Consider the following 23518-nt stretch of genomic DNA (forward strand, 5'->3'; position numbering starts at 1 on the left):
ACTAATCCTTTTCTTGGCTTTCTCTGGAGAAGAAAGAATGAGCTCAATTTTTTTCTATCACATTAAGCAACATGTTCCCTAAGAAATGAGAGGGAGGGAGGACCCATCTCTGTGCCCTGTCTCCAAGACTGTCTCCTGGATACTATTATCCCTTTGGAATCAAGATATAGCCAATTAAAGTGGAGAAATGTTGTAACTATGCAAAAAATAATGCTTCCCAGTTTTTCTACAGCTACTTTCAGAAACCTGAATCTAGGGTAGAGAGACAGTTTTGTCAAGGTAGTCAAGGTAGAAACAAAGAAAACTACCCATTACTAGGAAAAATAGAAATTATCAGGGGATTGTCAGGGGAGCTAGGTGGCACAGTGAGTAGAGCACTGGCCCTGGAGTCAGGAGGACCTGAGTTCAAATCTGACCTCAGACACTTGACACACTTACTAGCTGTGTGACGTTGGGCAAGTCACTTAACCCCAACTGCCCTGCCTTCTCCCCGCAAAAAAAAATGGGGATTGTCCCAGCTAACCTGGCTTCTTCTTGGACTGCCACTTTACCCTGGTGCTGAACCTCAGATTAGGAAAACCTAAGTTAAAATCTGCCTTCAGATACTTACTAGCTATAAAAGGAGGACAATAGCACCTACCACCCCGGTTATTGTGAGGATCAAGAGATAATATTTGTCAAGTACCTACCACCATCTCCACAGTGCATGGCATAGGTCTGAAGCTGGAAGGGACTTCTAATCCAATCCCCTCCTTTTGTAAATGAAGAAACTGAGATTTAGCATGTCAAGTGACTTGCCCAATGATGTATCTGAATTAAGCATCAGAGACAGGATAGTAAACCAGGTTTTCTGACTCAAAAACCCATACTCTGTCCACTATATTCAGTAGGCTGACCTCCTTCTGGTGTACAAACCCTCTCTCTAGGGCTTACAGACCCTGGGAACAGAACAATTGTAAAGAGAGAAAAGAAACTGCTCAGTTTTACATATACAATTTCTGAAACTAATGGTGATTCATACCAACCACCTTTCTATCCAATAAGTGAGAGAGACAGGACTAGTGAAAAATGGAGATGGTTTCAATGAACTAAATATTACTAAGTTAGAAAGAATGGCTCTTGTTTATTATTTATGTTTCTAAACACAGATGTGTTTGCACAAGACGTACTTACAAAAGATATATTTCTGTTGCTTGGCTGCTATTTTCCTTTAAAATATGACTTAGTAAGGGTAAAAAAACCAATAGTAATATTTTAAAATCCATGTGCTTCTCTTGGTGGAATTGTAAACTGATGCAACCATTCTGGAGAATAATTTAGAACTATGCTCTAAGTGGTACAAAACTGTGCATACACTTTGACCCAGCAATACCACTACTAGGTCTGTGTCCCAAAAAGAGCAAAAAGAAAGGAACTATACATTAAAAAATACTTATAGCAGCTCTTTGTGTGGTGGCAAAGAATTGGAAATTGAAGGAATGCCCATCAATTGAGGCATAGCTGAAGAAGTTACCATTTAGATTCATTTAGATTGTGATGAAATTACTACTGTGCTACAAGATGACAAGGGGGATGGTTTCAGAAAAACCTGGGAAGACTTATATGAACTGATGCAAAATGAAGTGAGCAGAACCAGGAGAACATTGTACACAGCAGCAACAATATTATAATGATGACCAAATGTGAAAGACTCAGCTACTCTGATCAATACAAAGATCCAAGACAATTCCAAAAGATTTAAGATGAAAAATGCTATCCACCTCCAGAGAGAGAACTGATGAATGCTTGAGTGCAGATTGAAGCATAATTTTTTCACTTTCCTTATTTTTCTTTTTTATGTGTGTGTATGCTCCTTTTGCAACAAAGCCAACATAGGAATGTGTTTTGCATGATTTCACATGTATAATCAATATCATATTGCTTACTTTCTTAAGAGGTGAGGGAGAAATGGGAAGTAGAGAATTTGGAAAACAAAATTCTTTAAAGTGATTGTTAAAAAATTTTTAAATGTAATTGAGAAATATTTAAAGAATAAATAAAAATATTCTTTAAAATTAAAAATTACCTCCTAATATTTGATTGTAAAGATCTAAAGGGATCTTACCACCTTGGCTTGAGTATTTTTCAGAAGGATGTTGACTCTTATCTCGTCCAGTGATTCTTGGATACTATTTTAGGGACTTCCTTCTTGCACACAGATTTTTCCATGGTGAGGATACTGATAAGGTATTTTCCCCTAATGTTCCTCGTTCTTTTGCATAATTGAAACACATGCCAATGACTATTTCCTTTTTGCTTTGCTCTCTCATGACAACGGCCTGTGAGTGTCACATAGGAAACTCCAACAAAAGTTTTATTTGGCTAGGATTTAGGTTCTTTATTGTTCAACTCCATATTCTGGTTGCCATTATGCTATACTGCTATACTGAAATTAGTGATTATGGCATTTACAGATTGGTGGGGAAATTTTCACATAAATTAGCTAAAGACTCACTTAATAGATTTTTCAAGGCCCCTTAGCCATATCCCACAGTGCCTAGCCCAGTGCCTTACGCCATAATAGGTGCTCAGTAAATATACAATGATTAATTGCTGTTTCAGTAAATGTGCTCTCCTATTATTTTCTTTACCTTGGTATGTGTTCCAACAAATCTGGTTCCCCATTGGCTCATTCACTGCTACATTTTGAATTAATGTCTCTGTAGTATTTCTGAATCTCCTACACCCTTCAGTTCAGATTAACCTGTCCCTTTCTGAAATGCAACAAGGTCTGCAAAAGGTGAGGAAGGGTCTCAACAATGAAAGAAAGTTTTATGTGCGGCAGTCGGATATTTGAGAAAACACTAATGGAAAGTGCTTTGCAAATTGTAAAGTATTTGTCTTTTATGCCCAGTGCTTAGTACTATGTGCCTGGCACATGGTAAGAGTTTCATAAATTCTTGTTGACTGAATAATGTGCTCTATATGTATATAGTTATTGAAGCTGAAAGTCCCAAGTGTTGTCAAGCTATCCAGAAGGCCATAATCAAAACAATCTGGGTTCAAATCCTTTGTTGGCTTTGTGACTTTAGATTATCAAAGCTTTAGTTTCTTACCTGCAAAAACTGAATAAATGAAAAGGCATTTTTAAGTGCTTATAATATGGGAAGCATGGTGCTGAACACAAAAGTACCTGTTCTAAAGGAACTTACTTTCTAATGGGGAAGACTATTTTGCTTTGGAAGGATGGTGAATGAAGTCACTGGGGAATAGAATGACATGCCCTTTCCAGAGTAGTATTAACAGGATTCTGGTGTACAGGAGGGCCAGGCAGCTTCCTAGGCATGCAGATGGGAAGGGGAGGAGCAAGGATAGAGTGAAGCATGGAGGGGGTGGAGAACCAGAGTGAACCAGTAATAATGGACTAGGTGAGGCATTCCCTGACAGTTAGGGTGGGGGGAGGTAAGGGGGCATTTGTAAGGCTAAAAGGGTATAATACACCTCCAAAGTGCATAAATATTGTTTTACTGTGCACAGTTGAGGCACAAATGACATAATATTTGTAAAGCACTCTGTCAACCTTAAAATGCTATAATTAGTTATATAACTATTATGATTATCTGATTTGGGAATGTCTTTTGCTTCTCTTATCCTCAGGACTTATCATAGTGCCTAGCATATGGTGGTTGCTTAATAAATATTTATTGACAGACTGATTGGGTAGAAAACAAATTTCAATTATTTGGATGTTCACCTAATAGAGACTTTAGTAATTTTGGCATCCTCAGCAAGCAAAACAAAACATACCCTCAAATTAACAAACTTAATTGTTGGAAGATAAGACCCCAGGATGCCATGCACCAAGGGAGAGACACAGTGACACAGCAAGACTGGAAAGATCAGTGTAGGAGTGGGGAGTGAGACAAAGAAATACATCTGATAGCTTCCTATTTTAACTATTCAGGCTAATTAAATGTTAAGTTCAGCAGATTCTACTCTTCAGGAGGGCTATAAGCACCTTCCAATTTCAGAGCCCTGGGCAAGACTCTGATCACCCCATCTTAGTTCCCTACTTTACCTTGCCTAACTGTTTTCAGATTCAGTCCCTTCTGAAAAATTACTCTTTTCTGAGGCCAGGCAGAGTGATGACATTTGAGGGAAACCTAAAAGCTTCCCTTCCAAACTGTCACAGTGATTGAAATTTTTTGGCTTAAAGCATTGAAAACTCTTTTAAAAACACACTTCTTTTAGCAGTATTGGCAATGCCTTACGTCTTCACCATCCAGAATCACCATACTGAGGATTTGTTTGTTAAGTTACCTAGGAAGTTTCACAGCAAGACCTTGGGGTCAAGTGAGTTTTAATGAGGGGAAGGGGAGCAGGAAAGGTCTAGTGGAAGTTTCAGGGAGGCAAACTTCCTTAAATTAAGGAAGAACTTTCTAATAATTGGAGCTGTCCAAGGATGGACTGAGATGCCTGGTGAGGCAATGATTCCCCTGTCATTTTAAGTGTTCAAATACAGGATGAGTCAGAGTTAAGGATGTTTTAGAGGGGATTTCAGCATGAGATAAGAGGTTGGACTAACCCAGGGGTGGGAAACTTGTGGCCTCGAGGCCATGGGTAACCCTCCAGGTCCTCAAATGCGGCCCTTCGACTGAATCCAAACTTCGCAGAACAAATCCCCTTAATAAAAGGATTAGTTCTGTAAAACTTGGGCTCAGTCAAAAGGCTGCACCCAAGGACTTAGAAGGTCACATGTGACCTCAAGGCCACTGGCTCCCTACCTGTGGACTAAACCTATAAAATTACTTTCAATTCTAAAATCCTATGATACTGATGAAGATGATAATGACGATAACTAGCATTTGTGTAGTGCTTTAAGTCTGCAAAGTATTTTACAAGCCCCTAACATGTGGCAGATACTGTGCTAAGTGCTTTGCAAATATTATCTCACTTGATCTTCACAACAAATCTTCCGAAGTAGGTGCTATTTTTATCTCCATGTTATAGTTAAGGAAGCAGAGGCTAAGTGACTTGCCCAGGCTCACACATCTAGAAAGTGCCAGAGGGTGGATTCCATCTCAGAGATAACTTTACATCACTCAATCTTCACAACTATCCTGTGAGGCAGGTGCTATTATTATCATTTTACTATTAAGGAAACTAAGGCTGAGACGGATTAAAGGAGATGTCCAGCATCACACAGCTATTAAGTGTCTGAGGCAGGATTTATCCCCACAGATTGAGGAGAAGAAATGGTGCAAATAATTCGAAAGAGGGAAATGCGAAAGTCATTTGTCTGGCTTTGGGGTATATTACACGTTTCCATTTTCTAATTACTTTTTTGCTAAGGTCAATAAACAATTTAGTTTGCATCCCTAAGCACACTGATAGCCATTAGCAATTTTCAGGCTCTAAGCAATCAGCAAATAATTTTTTTTTACGATGCTGACATCAACTCTCTCGCAAAATAAATGTGTTTTGGTTAAAGAACCACTATGGTAAACACTAATGGAAATATTCTATAAGAAGAACCTTTCAAAAAGCAAGCCTCTATCGCCATAGAGTAACCAAGAAAAGAGTGCACTTAGCTCTGGACTTCTGTTTAGATGGTAGGGGAAAACAGACCAGAGCTTATGTAAATACTGAACCTAGCAAAAATGCTTTACGTGCCCTTAACAAATATTTGTTGAACTGAATTAAATTGATTAATTCAGTAGAATGGAAGTGCCTTGAGAGAAGGAATCTTTTCTCTCATCTTTGCATACCATGAGCTTAGCATAGCGGGCACATAGTATGGTTTTTTTTTTTAAACGACATAGTGGGTATGGCACTAGATTTAGTCAGAACGACCTGCCTCCGATACGTGATAGCAGTGTGGCCCTGGGTAAGTCATTTAACTTTTCTGTGTCTCAGTTTCCTCATTCCTAAAATGAGGGGGTCAGACTTGACAATCTCTAAGTTTCCTTCCAGGTCTAAATGTGATCCTGTGCAACAGAAGTAAGCTTCTAGAGGACAGGGGCTGTTTTGTTTTTGCCTTTGTATCTCCAGGATCTCGCACAACGTCTGGTACACAGCAAGCGTTTAATAATTGAATACATCCTTGCCGGTCCCTCCCACAAGACAGTCCACCTCCTAACTCTGGTCGTTTACATTGACCTCCCCGCCAAGCTAGAATTCTCTCCCTTATCCCCACCCCCCTGTTTTTGGCTGAGGATGGGGAAAAAAAAAAAGACAGCCAAGCTCTTAGAACATAACAGAACTGACTGCATCAATCATTTATTCGCAAGAATCGGGTGCTGTCTAGATCAACTTTTGTCCCCAGGTAAAAGGAACTTCTCTCTCCATCTCAGTAAAGACTCTCTGCTCAGGGTCAAAAACTGTTAAATTACTTCATTTGCTTCCACTTCGGAAAGCAGTAAGGAGCCTGGCATCCAGATTGCCGGCTTAACCGCCCCATTCACCCAGCTCTTCCCGGGCCCACAGACTTCTCACTGGGAGAAGGGGGGGGGATGGGAAGCGACAGTTCGAAGGGAGAAGTATATTTTCCATAAGAGCCTCTTACCGACCTGGCTCGGAAATTGGGAAGCGGCGGTTTCGGCAGAAGCCACCGCACCACCCTGCCAAGCAGCAACTTCAGCTAAAAGCAGCGGGCAGGCGCGAGGAGGGGCCCGAGAGGAGGGCAGCGCTTCTGGGATATTTAATGTAAGTCTTGCAACAGGCTTCAAAGAACGTTGCTCTCTCCTCCCCGCCTCCCAACCTCCCCCCGCACCACCCCCCCATCATCCCCCGAGCCCCAACCCCCTTTCTCTCTTTCCTGTTGCGTCCCAGCCCTCCGCCCCACGTTCTTCTTTCGCTGGCACAAACTGACCTAGAGCTACTCAGCTCTGCTCAACCCTGCCGTGCAGTGCGCTGCGCTGCGCAGCTGCCCGCTCCGCTCCAGGGAGCCCAGCAGCGAGGGCGCGGAGCTGGGGAGCCCCAGCCTTGCGCTCCCTTGGATTCCGGGGCCGCTCCCCTCCTAAGCCGCAGGCGCTGCCGCCTCCGCCTCCGCCGTCTCCTCCTCCTCGGGAGTTGCGCGCACAGCGGAGGCACCCCCCGGGACGCCCGCAGCCAGCCAGCCAGACTGTCGGCAGGGCGGACGGGTAGACGGGAGCCCCCGCAGGAGGGCGAGCGGCCGAAGGGAGCGCGCTTGGAGACCGGCCCGCACCATGGATTCGGATTCCGGGGAGCTGAGCGAGGGCGAGCCCGTCTCCGCGGCAGGTAAGCCTGGAGTGGCAGAGGTTGCTAAGGGGAGGAGGGGATAGAAGAAGGGGGAAGGAGGCGGGGAGAGAAATCGCAGGGATTTCTCTAGCAGAGGGACTGGCTCACAGAAGGCGGAATTAGTTCTGTAAGATAGAATTTTTTAACCAGCTGGTTGCGTGTGTGCGTGCGCGTGTGCGGGTTTTCATCCTTCTTGGCTCCCAATCAACTTATATAGTTGCAGAATGTGTCAGGGGTGCCAGTGTGGAGAGGTGGGCACTGGACTCGGAACTACCCAAGTCTTGTATTGCACTCTTCTTCCCCAGGAAGCAGGAGGGTGGGGGGAATGTTTGGAAAATACTTGTAGTGTGCCGCATGAAGCATTGCAAAATATCTGCCCTTTGAATTTTCTTTCCAAATGCTGGCTGAAAGAGCCCTTAGGCAGAAGGGATAGCATGTATAGCAGGTGATTCAGGTCTGAAGTGAGGGAAGATAAAAGGTGGAGTTTAGAACAATTCCGTGGAGAGTGACAAGACGAGAAACCAATGCCTTGTGTATTCTGGTCTCTAGAAATTGTATTTTTCTCCCTCTCAGAACTATTGTTCTGAGTTTGGGTCTATCCCAAATCTACAAGGTGGGGCAGAAGGTATAAGCGAGCACTCTTAGGGGATAGGAAGACGTGGAGAGAGAGAAGTGTGTGCTGTGGGGGTGGGGGAGGGGGAAGGGAACAGACCGGGCGGCTTTTTTAACATTGGCTGAGGATGGATTGTTCTGCATCCCTTCACCCCTCCCGAGGCTCTGAATTAGGAAATAACCAGCATCCTCTGGTGATCTGCCGACCATTCAGCCTCTCCTGTCCACCTACAGTCCTTATCATCCAAACATCAACTCACTCTTTTAAATCAACCCCCTCTTCTTCCTATCTCTATGACCATTCACCCACGCTCTAACTCACCAAATCATGCTCTCTCTCACCTAGTCTTCCCACGTATTCTTCTGAGTGTGAGGATCTGTGAGGATATACGTAGAGATCTTCAGCCCTGGGGACGAAAGGCAGGGAATAGAAAAATCAGAGGCTCCCATAAACCCAGCCTCCAGCTGTCACTGATTGTCGTCTGTCAGGAAAGAGCCTCAGGCAACCAGAGGACCCATACCAATGGAGTAGAAAAAACTACCTGCAACACGAAGCCTTAAACTCTCACTCCTACAGAAGGCAGACTCCTATACTGTGGCAGGTCCTTCCTGTAACAGACACAGAGCCCTGGGCTGGTTCAAACTAAAGTTAAACTAGGGTCCAAAACGTGCCTAACAACCTCCTAGTGTGGCTCTGGTCCCCACACGTGTGACAGGTGGAATGGAGCAGGAGACTTCCCTGGTATCTCTGAGTGCTGCTTGCCTATGTGTTTGATCTATAGTTGTGCTCCTGTACATATGTATATATCTGTACATCTCTGAGGCATGACCATAAATTGAGACCCATCCTCATATTTAGTTTAAGAAATTGATCTCATTGCTTCATAGTCACACCTTATATTTGGGTATATCTATGTGTGGATCTATATGTTAGAGTTTGGGAGGAAGTAGAGGGGAGAGACAGGGTAAGACTTAGAATGTTCTTCCAACCAAAGGAAAAGTGGGAAAAAGCATTGTATTTGGAGTCAGGACCTGGGTTTGAATCCTAGCTCTGTTCTTACTATTTGTGTGACCTTGGGCAAATTGCTTCACATCTCTGAGCTTTAGTTTCTTCTTCTATGAAAGGGGGGAGGGATGGATTAAATTGTGTCTATGGTCCCACCCAGCTCTAAAATCCTGTGACTTCATCAACAAACCCTGACAGCATTGCTGCAGTCCTGTCCATTTAATACTGTGGCCTTTTGGCAGGAGAAGTAGGGGAAGAAAAGAAAAGGGGAGAGGGTCAGAAAATGAAAAAGGAGGGGAGAGAAAGAAGATGAAGGGATTGAAAAGGAAAGGAGGGAGTGGTAGTCTAGAGTAGCTTGTATCTTCTCAAATGAAGGAAAGAAGCAGATTTGAAGCAACCACTCCCTGTGCTTTTAATCCCTGCCCCCCCCCACTTCTCACTAAAGCAGCACTGCTTGTGTATATCTATGAATAATGATTATGTCAAGAGGACCCTGAAAAGCTACCAGCCATTAATTAGCAAACTCATTTGGGGGTTGGAGTTACATTTCTCCTGTCAATCATATAAATTATTTACTTCAATTGTTTACAGTCATCGAGAATATACTTTATCTCTTAAGTGAAACAAGTATATCATAGAATCTAAGAGTTGGGAGGTACCTCAGAGGTCATCTTATTTAACTCCTACCAGAAGCATGACTCACCTATATAACATCCCCGATAGATAAATGGTTATCCATCAGTGACAAGGAACTAACTCCTTCCTAAAGCATCCTATTCCATGTTTGGACGACTCTAATTACTTTTTTTTGTATATTAAATAAAAAAATTGCCTCCTGGCAACTTCTGGCCACTGGTCCTCTGGAGCCATAAAATAATCTCATTCTTATTTCACATATTTGTGAAGATAGTAATCATATTTCCCCCCAAGTTGTCTCTTCATCAGGTTAACTATCCCCAGTTCCTATAATAGGGTATCCTGTGACAAAGTTGCAATCATCCTGTAGCTTGATTGTAAATCTCCTCATTCCTTGAGGGCAGGAACTGTCTTTTGCCTCTTTGTATCCTCATTGGGTAACTTAGTGCCCAGCACATAGACATCACTTAACAAATATTCATTGACTGACTAACTGAAAATTTATCAGCCCTTCTGACTGAGAGACATTGTAGTTAATATTGAGTAGAAAGGACCTTGGAGTCAGGTACTGGGTTTAAATCCTGCCTCCAACAAATACAGATTGCTTAATCTGTTGGTGCCCCAAGCACATCAGCTACAGATGATTTGCCAATCCCCTCTGTAGGGGGAATGTCCACACAGGGAGGTCCCCACATCCCTCTTCCTCCTCACCCCTCCAAAAGACCTCCCATAACACAAATATCTGTGAACTACTCACATACTTTTTAGGTCAGTTTTCATGAAGCATAGACCCATAATTTAATAAATGATTATCCTTTAAATTTAATTACAAACAGGATCCTAATTAATGAATTTGCTTATAATTGTTCCCTGTTTATAAAAGCATAGAATCATACATTTTGAGCTGAAAGAACCTTAGAGGTCATTTAGTTTAACTTTTTCATTTTGTAAATGAGGGAACTAGCCCTCATTATAATTTGAGGTGTGTGTGTGTGTGTGTGTGTGTGTGTGTATTTGTCAGCATTTATTTTTGTAGTTATATGAACCTTACTGTATTGACCTTAAGCATTTATTTGTATCATCTATGTCATTGATTGGGTATGCATGACAGAGTGTGGGTACCTTCCTGAGTGCATCCATCTCTGTGTGTGCATGTATGTGTGTTTTCACATGCCATATCAGGAGCTTTCAGATTTGACTGTGAAGACCATCTTACTTTAATCCAGAATCCCATCCCTTTCAGGACCACGTTAAGTTGTTGTTGTTAGATAACTTCCCATACTTCCTTTTTAGTCTTTTTTGGGGAGAGTGAGGAATATCTTGTTTGTACATCACTTTCTTTTCTGATTGTAACCCTCTCTCAACCGCTCCATCAGCCTCCAACCATCAGGCCTTGTAACAAAGAGTAGGGAGAAAAGAGAGAAGAAAAAACAGTTCAGCAAATCCAAACAACAAATTGAAAGTCTGTGACAGTATATGCAATATTCCACATCTATAGTCACCACCTCTACAGAAAAGGGAGAGGGGTGTATTTTTTTTGACTCTGCTCTAAATGTTGACAAAGGTGAGTCAGACATCCATAGTTCTCTGACTCTCCTCTTAGGCCCCTCTTCTCTGAGCGTCTTCTATCCCCAGTGTCTGTCATACAAATTTCCATGTCCTGGAACTCCCTGCAACTTTGGGAAGGGGAAGAGGCTTAAATTTTTAATTTGTTTTTATGTGCTATTCATCCTTCAGGAAACATATGCTATTTCACAGGGTTGTAACATTTAAGCTAGAGGAGACCTAAGAGGCCATCAAGTCCAACCCCTGCATTATACAGATGTGGAAACTGAGGCTCAGAGAAGAAGTGAAGTGATTTTCCCTAGTAAATGTCTGAGACAGGATTAGAACTCAAATCTTCAAGTGCAGAGCTCTATCCCCTGTGCCTGTCATTCTGCTTCTTTTGGAGAAATTCTGCATATTCCTAAAGTTTTATAGCTTTCATGATTAGGAAAACGCCAGCATTTATGGAACACTGGATTCCTTCCAGAGACCCAACTTGGCAGTCTTTCCACCAGCAAACCCACCATTAACCTCTCAGACATGCTAGAGACTTTTAGCTTTGGGGTGATTGAGAATTTTTCCTGAGAAGCAACTGGAGAATCAATATTAATGATCTCAGCCCTCCTTTTCTGGCTCAGAGGGATGCCATAATGTACCCCACCCCTAGCTGAGGGAAAAAGAGTGTCCCCTCAAACCCTCCCTCCTAGATTTTCCAGGCAATCAAACGTATGGCCCACTGGCACTGCACTGTCTTCCCTGCTGTACGGTGGCTGAGATGAGCAATTTTTATACACTGAAAATCAGCGCATAGAAATGCTTAATGCTGAGGCTTGGTTTGAAGTCAAGCTAGAAGCAGAATTCGTACAGCAACTGCTGCTATTCCTGCTACTCCACCCCAGGTCACTTACCACCAAGCTTTGCCATGTGGCCCAATAAGAACAAGACAAAGATCCACTTCTTTGTGTATTGGGTGTTGGCTTAGTGGATAGTATGCTACACTTAGGGTCAGGAAGGCCTGGTTCAAATCCCACCTTAGTCACTTAGTACATTTGTGACCCTGGGCAAGTCATTTAACCTTTATGCCCTCAGAAATTATCCAAAATTAGAGGTTGCCGAACTGTTGCCCATTTATATAGTTAGAGTTGCTTCACCAGGAATCTGCAATGCCTGTTGAGTCACGGGACCCCCCTAAAAATGAGGCAGCATCATGTGGATTTGGAATCATAGGACCTAGGTTTAAATCCTGTCTCTGCTATTTAACTGCCTCTGTGATCTTGGACAAGTTACTAAGCTCTAGGCCTCCCTTCCTTCTGATGTGAAATGAGGGAGTTGAATCAGCAAATTTTTAAGGGCCTTTTCAGCTCTCAACCCAATCATTTTAGGAAATATCTATTAAATGTCTCATCCCCTGATGCTGTGCTAAATACTATTTAAGAGAAACATCATTCAGCAAATATTTGTACCAGAGATGTGATGATGAAGACACTATAAAGTTACTTATGAAAGGATGGACATGAGTAGCCCAGAGAAACATGGGGGGCATTTTTATGAACTGATTCTGATCCCAGAAAACAATAAATATGCACAATGCCTACCAGAATGGAAATGAAAAAAAAATAACTGAAAGTCAAACTGAGTAAATGGAAAACCAATAAAATTACCAAAAATAGAAAATGAAATGTGCCTACCTCACCCTGGTGGTGAGGAGGGGGACTTCTAGGGCAGAAGGTCAGATGCAGTCAGTGTGTCAGCTGGTTTTGCGTAATTGTCATACTTTGTCTTTTTTGGAGAGGTGAGTGAGGGTTGTTGTTTTTTTTTTAACTCCTGTTCCCAGAAATGATTTCAGTAAAGAAAAATGCATCCATTAAATGTTGTCTTTTAAACCTAGTTGTAGGGAGATAAAACTAACACATCTGAGGTAACGGCTTTTTTTCAATCATTTTTCAGTTGTGTCTGTGATTCCATTTGGGGTTTTCTTGTCAAAGATACTGGAGTAGTTTGCCATTTCCTTCTCATTTTACAGATCAGGAAACTGAGGCAAGTCACTTGCCCAAGGTCACACAACTAGTAAGTGTCTAAGGCCAGATTTGAACTAAGGAAGATGAGTCTTCCTGATTCCAGGGCCAGCACTCTATCCACTGTGCCACCTAGCTGCCCTACATAAGAGCAGCTAAGTGTTAAACTATACAATGCTGACTCTAGAGGAAGATGGTTTTAGATGAGAGTTCATAGGCTCATAGATCTCAAGTTGCAAGGGACCTCAGAGGCCATCTAGTCCCACCTCCTCATTTTACAGGAGAGGGACTGGCTGAGATGCTGGGGGATTAGGAGATGTGCCTAAAGTCATACAGGTAGGAGTTGCCAGGTCTTCTGACTCCTGAGCCAGTGTGCCCTTTTCATGATGCCACCTTCATGGGGTCCCTTCATTGTCAGAGATGGCTCTAAGGAAGAGGGGGGACTTAAATGGGATTTGGAGAGGTAATGGAAGGGGTGACATGAATATCTTGAGCAAAGGCAGAAGTAATTATGGTATTGATGAGAGGCACTGTGCAGACTACCCTGACTGAAGCAGAATGTGCTCCTGGGAGCAGGAATAGGGACTGGATCTGTGATGTTATTGGTATTGAGAACTCCTCATGCCATATTTCTTTCAGCAACAAGCTATAACCCACTTTAACCCAACATGGCTCTTGGCATTGTCCTTGACATGTGAGCCATTAAGAACCTTCATACACACACACATTCACACATGTACACATACACACTACTCAACAAATATTAAAGTCTACATCATTTACAATTTTTGGTAATGCACTTAAATTTACAGATACTAATGTCAGCTTGTCAATGAAGATAGGGACTAGTCCAATGATTTCATTAGTATAATAAATTCCTCCTACCAAAGCAAGTCAGAACTTTCTCTGCAATGTATAGTCTTAGACAGTTGCCTAGAGCAGTGATGTCAATCTCAAATGGAAACCAGCCAGCAAGCTATACATTAGGACCCCTACAAGCAGCATATTGACTTTGAAAACCACATATTAACATTATCTGTGTTCTATTGTATTTTTATCTATTTTGTTAATTATTTCCCAATTATATGTTAATGCTACCTCCCTAGACTGTTGTGAGATAATAATTGTAAAGCATTTAGCACAGTGACTGCCTACAGTAAGCTTATAGAAATGTTAGCCATCATTATTACCATCATCATTACCATTACTATTATTATATTATTATTAGTTTATCTGGACTAGAGCAAAGGTGTCACATATGAACCACATTAAAATGTAATTGGGAAACATTTAATAACACAAATAAAAATATAATAAAGCATAGATAACATTACATTTTAAAACTAAGTCACTGTCAGGCTACGGGGATCCTTATGTCTGGATCAGTAACCCCATTTCTGTTTGGCACCACCGGCCTAGCGCCCTTGAAGCTTAAGCAACCTGCCCAGGTCACGTGGCATTATGTCAGAGGTAGCATTTGAACCCAGGTCTTCCTGGTTTCAAGGTCAGTTCTCTATCTACTCTGCCATGCTAACTTTCTCTGAAGAATGATGGGAAATAGTTAAATACATAGACTGAAGCTTGATCCTAGAGGATCTTGAAACCCAATCAATCAAATAAACATTTATTCAGGACCTGCTATGTGAAACCCTCTGGATACAAAGGCAAAAATGAAACTGTCCTAGCCTTCAAGGAAGTTACACTGTATTGGGGAAACAACATGTTTATAGATACAAAAGTATCTAAGGAGATACAAAAGATGTACAAGATAATTTCAGAGGGACGCCAGCTCCCAGAAACTGGGGGGACGGAAAGGCCTCCTGTAAGAGGTAGAGTCGAGCTAAGATTTGAGAGGAATCTAAGAGGCAGAAGTGAAGGCATGCAGTGCATCCTAGGCATCGTTGTTTTTCAGTGGCTTCAATCATTCCTGATTCTTCGTGACTCCATTTGCAGTTTTCTTGGCAAAGGTACTAGAATAGTTTTCTGTTTCCTTCTCCAGCTCATTTAACAGATAAGGAAACTGAGGCAACAGGGTTAAGTGACTTTCCCAGGGTTACACAGCTAGTAAGTGTGTGAGGTTGCATTCGAACTCAAGTCTTCCTGCCTCCAGGTCCTGTCTTTTGTCCGAAGCACCATCTAGCGGCTCCGTTCTTGTCATGGGAACAGCCTTTGTACAAAGGTCCAAAGGAAGGAGACAGAATGTCATGTGTGAGGAACAAGCAAGACGGCCAGTTTGGCTAGACCACAAAGTGAGAAAAGAGGAGTTATGTATAATAAACCTAGAAAGCTGGAACCTGGCAGAGGATTGGATTTGATGTGGTAGGCAAAAGGAATCCATTGGGGGTTCTTGAGCAGGGGAGAGCCATGGTGGAAGTGTTTAAGGAAGACTAGCCTGGCGACAGTGCAGAGGAGTAGGGGACAGACGGAAGACGAGCTCAGCTGTGAAACTGTTGCAGTAATCCAAGCATGAGATGATGAGGGCCTGAGCCACAGAGACAGCAGTGGGGTGGAGAAGAAAAGGCTGATTTCAGAGGAAGAGGTTCCAAAGGATTGGATGACAGGAGATGGTGACAAATTGGATGTAGGGTATGAAGGAGACAGAAGAGCCAAAGGTGATTTTGAAGATTTGAAGCCTGGGAGGATGACAGTGCTTCTGACAGCAGTGGGGAAAGATAAAATCCATCTCAGTTGTGTTAAGCTTCTGTTGGTAGCAAAACATCTGAGGTGGAGGTGTCTTGTAGGCAGTTGGAAAAATATGAAGTACAGCTGAGATGTCTGGACAGATGATCTCAATTCTGGTAGGAGGCGAAGCCATCCACCGAGACTCGGGGGTGGGGGGTGAGCAGCCCACATACTTCCATATCACTCTAAGGTTTACAAAGCATTCGCCCCCCAACAATCCCAGAAGGAAGGGCATTGTTTTCCCCGTTTCTAAGGTGGGAAAACTGAAGCCCAAAGAGGTAAAATTTACAGAGAGAGGAAGGGGAAATTTAATGAGAAAAGAGGTCTAGAGTAACCCCCATGGTAAATGCTGTTAGAAAACTCTTCACACTCAGGGTCAGCTTACTCTTCCAGTCTTTACTACACATTACTCCACTTTGCACACTCAAAGCCCAGCTAATTATCATTCCTCACACATGACTCAGCTTGTCAGCAGGTATTGTTTCACTTTTGGTTTTGTATCCCCAACACCCATCACGTAAAGAATAGGTGCTTAGTAAAATGTAGTAGGTGCTCATTAATAGTGCCTGCTTTGGTTATCTCTATCCCTTTGCACAGGCTCACCCCATACCTGGAATGGAATATATTCTCTCTTCACCTCCACCTCTTAGAATCTCTCATTTCCTTTCAAGCTCAGCCAAAGGGATACCTCCTACGGGAGGCCTTTCCTAATCTTCCCAGATACTAGGGCTTCCCCATTCTCAATTACTTCGAATTACTTTCTAGATACTGGGTGTCCCAAAAGGTTTAGTGCAGTTTAAAGTCGTTTTTATTTTTTAAGCATATGTTTTATATATATGTCCCTAATAGAATAGGTGCTCCATGATGTATACTAGTACATAGTAGCTTAATAAAACTGGTTGACTGATTGAAAATACAAAGAAGAAGAAAGACTGAGAACAACAGCTGGGGCCAGGTTGAAGCTGGACACCTTGAATCTGTGATGGACTATGTCCAGCTCTGCCTTTTCCTCCAGGAATGTTATAAAGAAAAGCAAACAGGGTGGATGATGGGTCAGCACAGTGCCTTTAAAAGTTAGGAAGGTAAGAGAGTTTAGACTTCCTGAGAAGGTGACATTCATTCCCGTAGCTGACCAAGGAGTCTTAGGTGGGGTCTAGGTTCAGCATAGTGAATGAGTGAAGAATAGTGGGAGAGGCTGAGTGATGGACTGAAGGTCTTTGTAAAGAAATGGGGTGAGTGCTGAGCAAGAATGAGAAAGAGAGCAGGTAGGGAGGTTTTGGTAGGAGGGATGTGTGCTGAGTTAAGTGATCTCAGAGTAAGGAGCAGGGCCTTATGGTAACCAGGTCTAGGGAAGGCTTTTAACCTTTCTTGTGTCATGGATCCCTCTGGTGAAGCCTATGGATCTCTTCTCAGAATGATGTTTTAAAATGCATAAAATAAAATAGGTAGCAGTATGAAGGAAACCAATTATATTGAAATATAGTTATCAAAATATTTTTCAAAAGGTTTTGAGACCCCACATTAAGAAACCCTGGCCTGGAGAGGGTGGGAGAGTTATGGTGATTGCTGGTGAGTGGATGATTTAGATTTGTTGAGATGGAGAATGACCACCTTTACTGCCTTGCTCATGCTATTCCCCCAGGCTAGACATTTTCCTCCTTCCTCTTTATCTCTCCAAAATCCTGCCCAACCTTTGAGGCCTAGCTCTAGCCAAGTTTGTCTCATCCTTAAATATGCCCTTCTTTTTTCTACTTTTCCTCATTCTACTCACCCACCCCACCCCTAGCCTATGTGCTCTCCTTTTCTCCCCCCTACCCATTATTCAAGGTCTAAACCAAGCCTTCATGGCATAGTAGAAAGTTTGCTGCACTTACAGTCAGAGGACCTGGGTTCAAACCCAGGCTCTCTAGCTGTGTGACCTCAGGCAAGTCACAGCCTCTCTGGGCCTCATTTTTCTCATTCATAAAATGAGAGTATTGTATCAGATGACCTCTAAAAAGCCCTTCCATGTCTATATTTATGATCCTGTGACAAGTTCTGTCTCTTCCCTAAAGCCTTAACCACCTTTCTAGGCTATGCTGATTCCCTGCCATCCCCAGCTCTATTTCTCTTAGAGTTTAGGTAGCTCATTTTGATATAAAGAATGGTTGATTCAATCTAGCTAACTAAATGATCCTGAAGAGGCCAGGTTTGGAGCAACTTTTCTGCTCTGATAGATGGCCCAGCAATGATCCTATGAATGGATGATCTGATTAGGCATGTAGAAAAGTTGTCCGCATCAAAATTCCCCACAGGATTTTGGAGGCTAGGAGAACAAGCTGTGAAGAATTTAAAACCATATTCGTATTTTTTAAACAACAACCTTCATGGATGGTTTCCAGGGAGAAAAATAAAGCAAGAATTAAACTATTTTTTTTGCTTTCTACATTATATATTGGCCTACATATGTAAATCTTGACTTTCAAATGCAAATCCAAAGTGGAGAGCAAGGCAGAAGGAGCATTCATCCGTTCTACATGCGTCCCTTGAACATTTCCTATGTGCATATCACTGTGGGAGCTTGCAGACTAGTTGGGGAAAGAAAGCAGACACATACAAAGCTAATTAATGGTATAGAGAAATCGCTGTTCAAACAAGGGAAGCTTCCTGGAATATCATGTCTGTTTGCTGACAACACACTAAGTCAAGCTAAATCAACGCTTTCTCTAACTTCCCAGGCCATCTCCAAACCTCTGTCTCTCTTCTGTACAATCTAACTATACCACCTCCTTTAAATTAATTATTGTCTGCTGTCAACTAAGGTCATAGATTTGGACCCAGAAAGGACCTTAGAAGCCAAAATATTCCAAACTGTTCATTTTTTGGAGATGAGGAAAGAGGCCTAGAGAAAGGTCATGCATGTAGTAGGTGTCAGACCCAGGATTTGAACACAATCTTCCTCAGCTTAATGGAATTGAACCCTCTTCTCTGTTGCTGAATATTCTACCTTCTTGTCATCATCTCTAACCTTTCCATCTCATCCTTTCCCCAATCCTTCGAAGTATTACCATTCTGTCTTTGGCCCTCTTTCAACCTATTCCCTGCTGTGGTGAGCTCATTTACTCTCATTCAGTTGTTTCTGTAATGATGTCTTCAAATTAAAACTTTCAAGAAGACAGACATTTATTACATTCCTACCTATTAAATGCAAGGTGTGGTGCTAGATACTAGAGATACAGAGACAAATACAAAAGACTCCTGGCCTTCAAAGAGCTTAATTTTACTTGAGCTAGAAATCTCAGTCTCTAACCTTGACCTCCCTTCAGAGTTCCAAACCTGCTCCTCTGAACCACCTTCAGGATATCATCACCTGGATGTACCATTTTCACCTCAAACTTAACATATCCAAAATAAATCTCTTCCCTCCTTAACCTCTTCCTTCTAACTTTACTCTCTCTGTCAAAGTCACTTCCTACCTGTTGGGAACTTTGAGGTTACCTTTAACTCTTTTTTCTCATACCCAAAAGGAGATTCTACCTCCATAGCATCTCTTCCATCTCTGTACCCTCATTACTGACACTGGTTGAGAGCCTCATAACTACTTGCCTGCACTTACAATAGCTTCCTAGTAGGTCTTCCTGCCCTCTTTCCCTCCCTTCATGACAGTGCTGGTGTAAAGGATATCTTCCTCCCCTTATCTCTCCCTCCCACTGCAACAATAAAAACAGCAAAAATACCAAAAAAAAAAGCCAGAAAAACAAAAAAAAAACCCTCACAACAAACACACCTAATCCACAAAACAAATTCCCACATCGGCCATGTCCAAAAATGCGTATCTCGTTCTGGATTTTTAAGTCCATCACCTCTGTGGTAGGAGGTGTGGGTGGTATGATTCATCTTTAGTGATGTTCTATGCTTTTCTACCTTAATGCCTTTGTTCACTCTTATGCCTGAAATGTTCTCCCTCCCCCTCTTCACCTGTTGAATTCTTAACCATTCTTTAAAGCTCAGCCCACACACCACCTCCTTCTTGAAGCCTTCCTTGATCCCAGGTTAGTAATGAGTTTCCCTGTCAGATCTCACATTGTACTTTGTTGTGTATGGACCTCTTATAATATTTTATATTATAATCACCTATATATCTTGAGGTCTTGAATTTAGAACTGGAAAGGACTGCTGGATAGTCTCTTGTCATTGGAGACAATATATTTCTTGTTTCTCCTAAACTATTCCTTCTTATCTTTCCCCCAATTCTTTATAATGTGTTCTCTGCCAGTCTGTCTTTGGCCCTCCTTCTATGCATTCTCTTTTGTAGCAAACTCATTTACTCTCATTTGATTGTTCTGTAAGGATGGCTTCCCAATTAAACTGTAGTTCAAAATGTTCTTTTCACTCTACTATGTTGTCTTCCCTACTAAGCTATAAGCTCCATCAAGGCAGGGGCAGAGCTTCTAAACTTCCTACCTGCTTCAGCACCTAGCATAGTGCTTCACATAGACGGATGGATGGAGTGGATTGATGGATGGACGGCTGAATGAATGGATGAAGCCAATTATATTGAAATACAGCTGGAGATGTGCTAGTAAATGTTTAATAACCCACTCTCATATATAAATACATACTTACACACATATGACATACTTTTAAGTTTAATTTGCATTATTAATATTTTCTCCATCACTTTCTTACATCTAGACAATTACTGAAACAGTAAATCAAGCCTTGAATTGTAGTGATTACTGGTTTCTGAGGTGTAACTGTCAACTGAAAGTTTAACAATTGTATATCTGGCTCCAGCACACTCCAGAATATAGCCATCAAAAAAAATTTTTTGGTAAAAAAAAAAAAAAGGTTCACAGACCCCAGGTCAGGAAACCCCTGGTGTAGAGCTAGAAGGTATTTCAGAAGGCATCTAGTCCAACCTATTCCTTTATAGATGATGAAACTGAGACCTGAGGGAGGTCATTCAAGCCGTTAATGGCACAGGTGGGATTTGAACGCAGTCATCTAACTCCGAAACCAAAGTTCTTTCTACTGCACCACAGCCATTATCATTATAGTTGATACAATCTGCCATATAGGCTTCACTGTGCTTTGTTATATATGTTGTATTTATTTCCTCCTTGTACTTTTCACAGCCTTTTAAAAAATAAAAAAGCCTAGCACCTGCTTTCTGGTGCATTAGGAAAACTACATCATCATTGCTTTTCACAGTGTTCTTCCTTCATTCGATCACTTTATTTTTTTGATGAGTTACTATTAGCTTCTATTCGAATTCCCTTGCAAATCTCTGTAAAGACACCACTTAGCTGATTTTATTTGATTTTTCAGTCTCTGCCTTCTCTTCCCTTTTATGTAAAAATACTTCTGTAGGTGGGTGTTTGGTCTGTTTTCTGTACCAGTATAGAAGTGAAAATGATGAAGATCCTAGAAAACATGTTTCCCTCAACAACCCAATTAAAGAGACTTCCTAAGGCAAATTAAAGTCCTTTCCCCACATATATTGAAGTATGCTAAATTAAAAATACCTTTTCAAAAACTGTACATGTAATGCTCTTTTTAGGCAGCTGCATGGCATAAATCCTGAGGCCTCTTTAGGAAAATGTAAAGCACTTCTTGGGTTTCTCCAGCATCACAGCCTGCGAATAAATTTGAGCCTGTTAATGGAAAATCTACTAGTGTGTGGACTGTTTAAAAAAAAAAAAAAGACCAGCTTGGCAGCACAAAAAGTGCTAGACACACCCTAATACAAACCAGCATTTTGTAACTCAGTTCTCACTCAAGGAAAAAAAAAATCCATACTTCAATTGTATCCAAATTTTTAAAAGTTGCCGAAAAGCCACGTAGACAGCCCCTAGCTTGTGGGTTATATTTTCATCAGTAAAATATACTTCTACTAAATTCTTGGTTTTTTGCCCCTCCAGGAAAACAGTTTACTGAGTTTCTCTTGTAAGGATATACCAGCAATGTTAGTAATAGCTTGTATTTACATGGTAGGAGAGTCAAATTGATACCTGTGGCTTTCTGAAGTGCAGTCCTAGGGAATCTATATACTTGAACCTCTGGTCCTCGAAATCTATGCCTGATAGGCTATAATTGCAGAGTAAACTTTTTTTATAGAAATAAGGAAGCAGATTAGGTTCCCTGAGCTGAGGAAAGCCAAGCAACTGTAGATTCTGCCCCCTGCTCTGCTAATTCTTGAACCCCGCCCCTTACCTTGCCCTGGTTCCCTTTCTGCTTAGACAGAAATAGGGAAGTCTGGGACCAGAGGCGAGGGTGAGGTTTGTAGGAACTCAGGAAGTTGGAGCAGAAGAGCAGGCAGGACAAGACAGAGTGGTAATGGGAAAGAGCAGGGAAACAGCAGACCTAGACTCTTGTCTTGGCTTTGCTATTAACTAACTGGGTAACCTTAGACAAACATCAATATTAGCTTTAGTTTAATTCTAGCCTAGAGTTTAAGGGTGTCATCTTTTATGTCCAATCTCTGTTCTCCTGCTGCTGGAAGGGGAGGCAGTGGGATATAGTGGAGAGAGTGAGAAGACCTGGGTTCAAATGCATTTCTGTGGTCAGTAATGCTAGCACCAGCAGTGCTGGAGGCCTTAGCAATGCAAGCAGCAGAGGTAGACAGGGTATTGGAGGGAGTGGCAGCCCTGGCCCTGGCTCTGGTTCCTACAACTGTGGCAGCCAAGTGTGGCTGTTGGATAGAGCTTCCAGTCTGGAAGAGTCACTGTGCGCCAGAGCCTTTGATGCTGATGATTTACATTTCCTTGAGAAAGTCACTTGAACCTCCCTGGCTCTGTTTCCTCATTGTAAAATAAGAGAGGTGGTCTAGATCAGAGGTTTCAAACATGTAGGCCACAACATTCCTGAGTGTGTCCAGAACCCATTTAAAAATAGAATTGGGGAATATTTAATATAATAAATAAAATATAATAAAAACATAAATAACACTACATTTTAAAACTAAATCAATATGTGGCTGCAGGGATCCTTATGTATGGATTAGTATAGCCCCCAGTTTCTATTTGAGTTTGACAACACTGGTCTAGATGGCCTATGAATACCCTTTCAGCTCCAAATTTATGATGACCTCTACTAAGAGTGAACTCACAACGGACCAAGGCAGGCCATTTTTTTTTGGATATATCTGATCTAGATGTCTTAACCTTTTTTGTGTCATAGACCCCTTTGGCAGTCTGGTAAAGTCAATGGACCCCTTCTCAAAATAATGTTTTTTTTTTAAATACATAAAATAAAATACATAAAATTACAAAGGAAACCAATTATTTTGAAATAAATATGTACTTTTCCTCCATCTAAATTCATGAGCCTCTCTCCTCTGAAATCTATCCTTGCTCTAATCATTAGGAAGATATGCCTGACACTGATCTCAAATCTGCATCTCTGCAACTTTTGCTTACTATGCCTGGTTCTGCTGTCTAGGGCCAAGCAAAAAAAATCTAATCTCTCTTCATCTCAGAACCCTACAAGTGATCCTAACCTTTAAGTAGAAGAAATCTAATTCCAGTTCCGCCACTGACCTCTCCTGGCCTCAGTTGCCTCCTTTGTAAAATGAGACAGTTGCACTGGGTGGTTTCTAAGGTCTCTTCTAGTATTAACAGTTTATGAGTTCTATGAGATGGGTGTATATAATCAAAACCTCCAAGAGAGGGATGAGATTTACTTCTGAGAAATTTGAAAGACCTAGGCCTGAGCCCAGTAACTCTTTCTTTAAGCATCCTTCATTGGGCTTATGGTGTAGGGCTCCCAGCAAGGTCTAGAAATCCATTTGAAGAGATCCTAG

At 41.8% G+C, this 23518-nt stretch overlaps 1 protein-coding gene across 1 annotated transcript in view; it reads left to right on the plus strand.

The window, feature by feature from the left end:
* Positions 1-23518, plus strand: part of TNFAIP8L3 (TNF alpha induced protein 8 like 3) — an 88314-nt gene that overhangs the window by 53063 nt on the left and 11733 nt on the right. The window contains exons 3-4 of the mRNA XM_036736591.1: positions 6396-6712; positions 7003-7239. Coding sequence (XP_036592486.1) covers positions 6396-6712; positions 7003-7239 — 554 coding nt within the window. The remainder of the gene's footprint in view (positions 1-6395; positions 6713-7002; positions 7240-23518) is intronic.

The sequence above is a fragment of the Trichosurus vulpecula genome, chromosome 8, assembly GCF_011100635.1.
Source record: "Trichosurus vulpecula isolate mTriVul1 chromosome 8, mTriVul1.pri, whole genome shotgun sequence".
NCBI classification, from domain to species: domain Eukaryota; kingdom Metazoa; phylum Chordata; class Mammalia; order Diprotodontia; family Phalangeridae; genus Trichosurus; species Trichosurus vulpecula.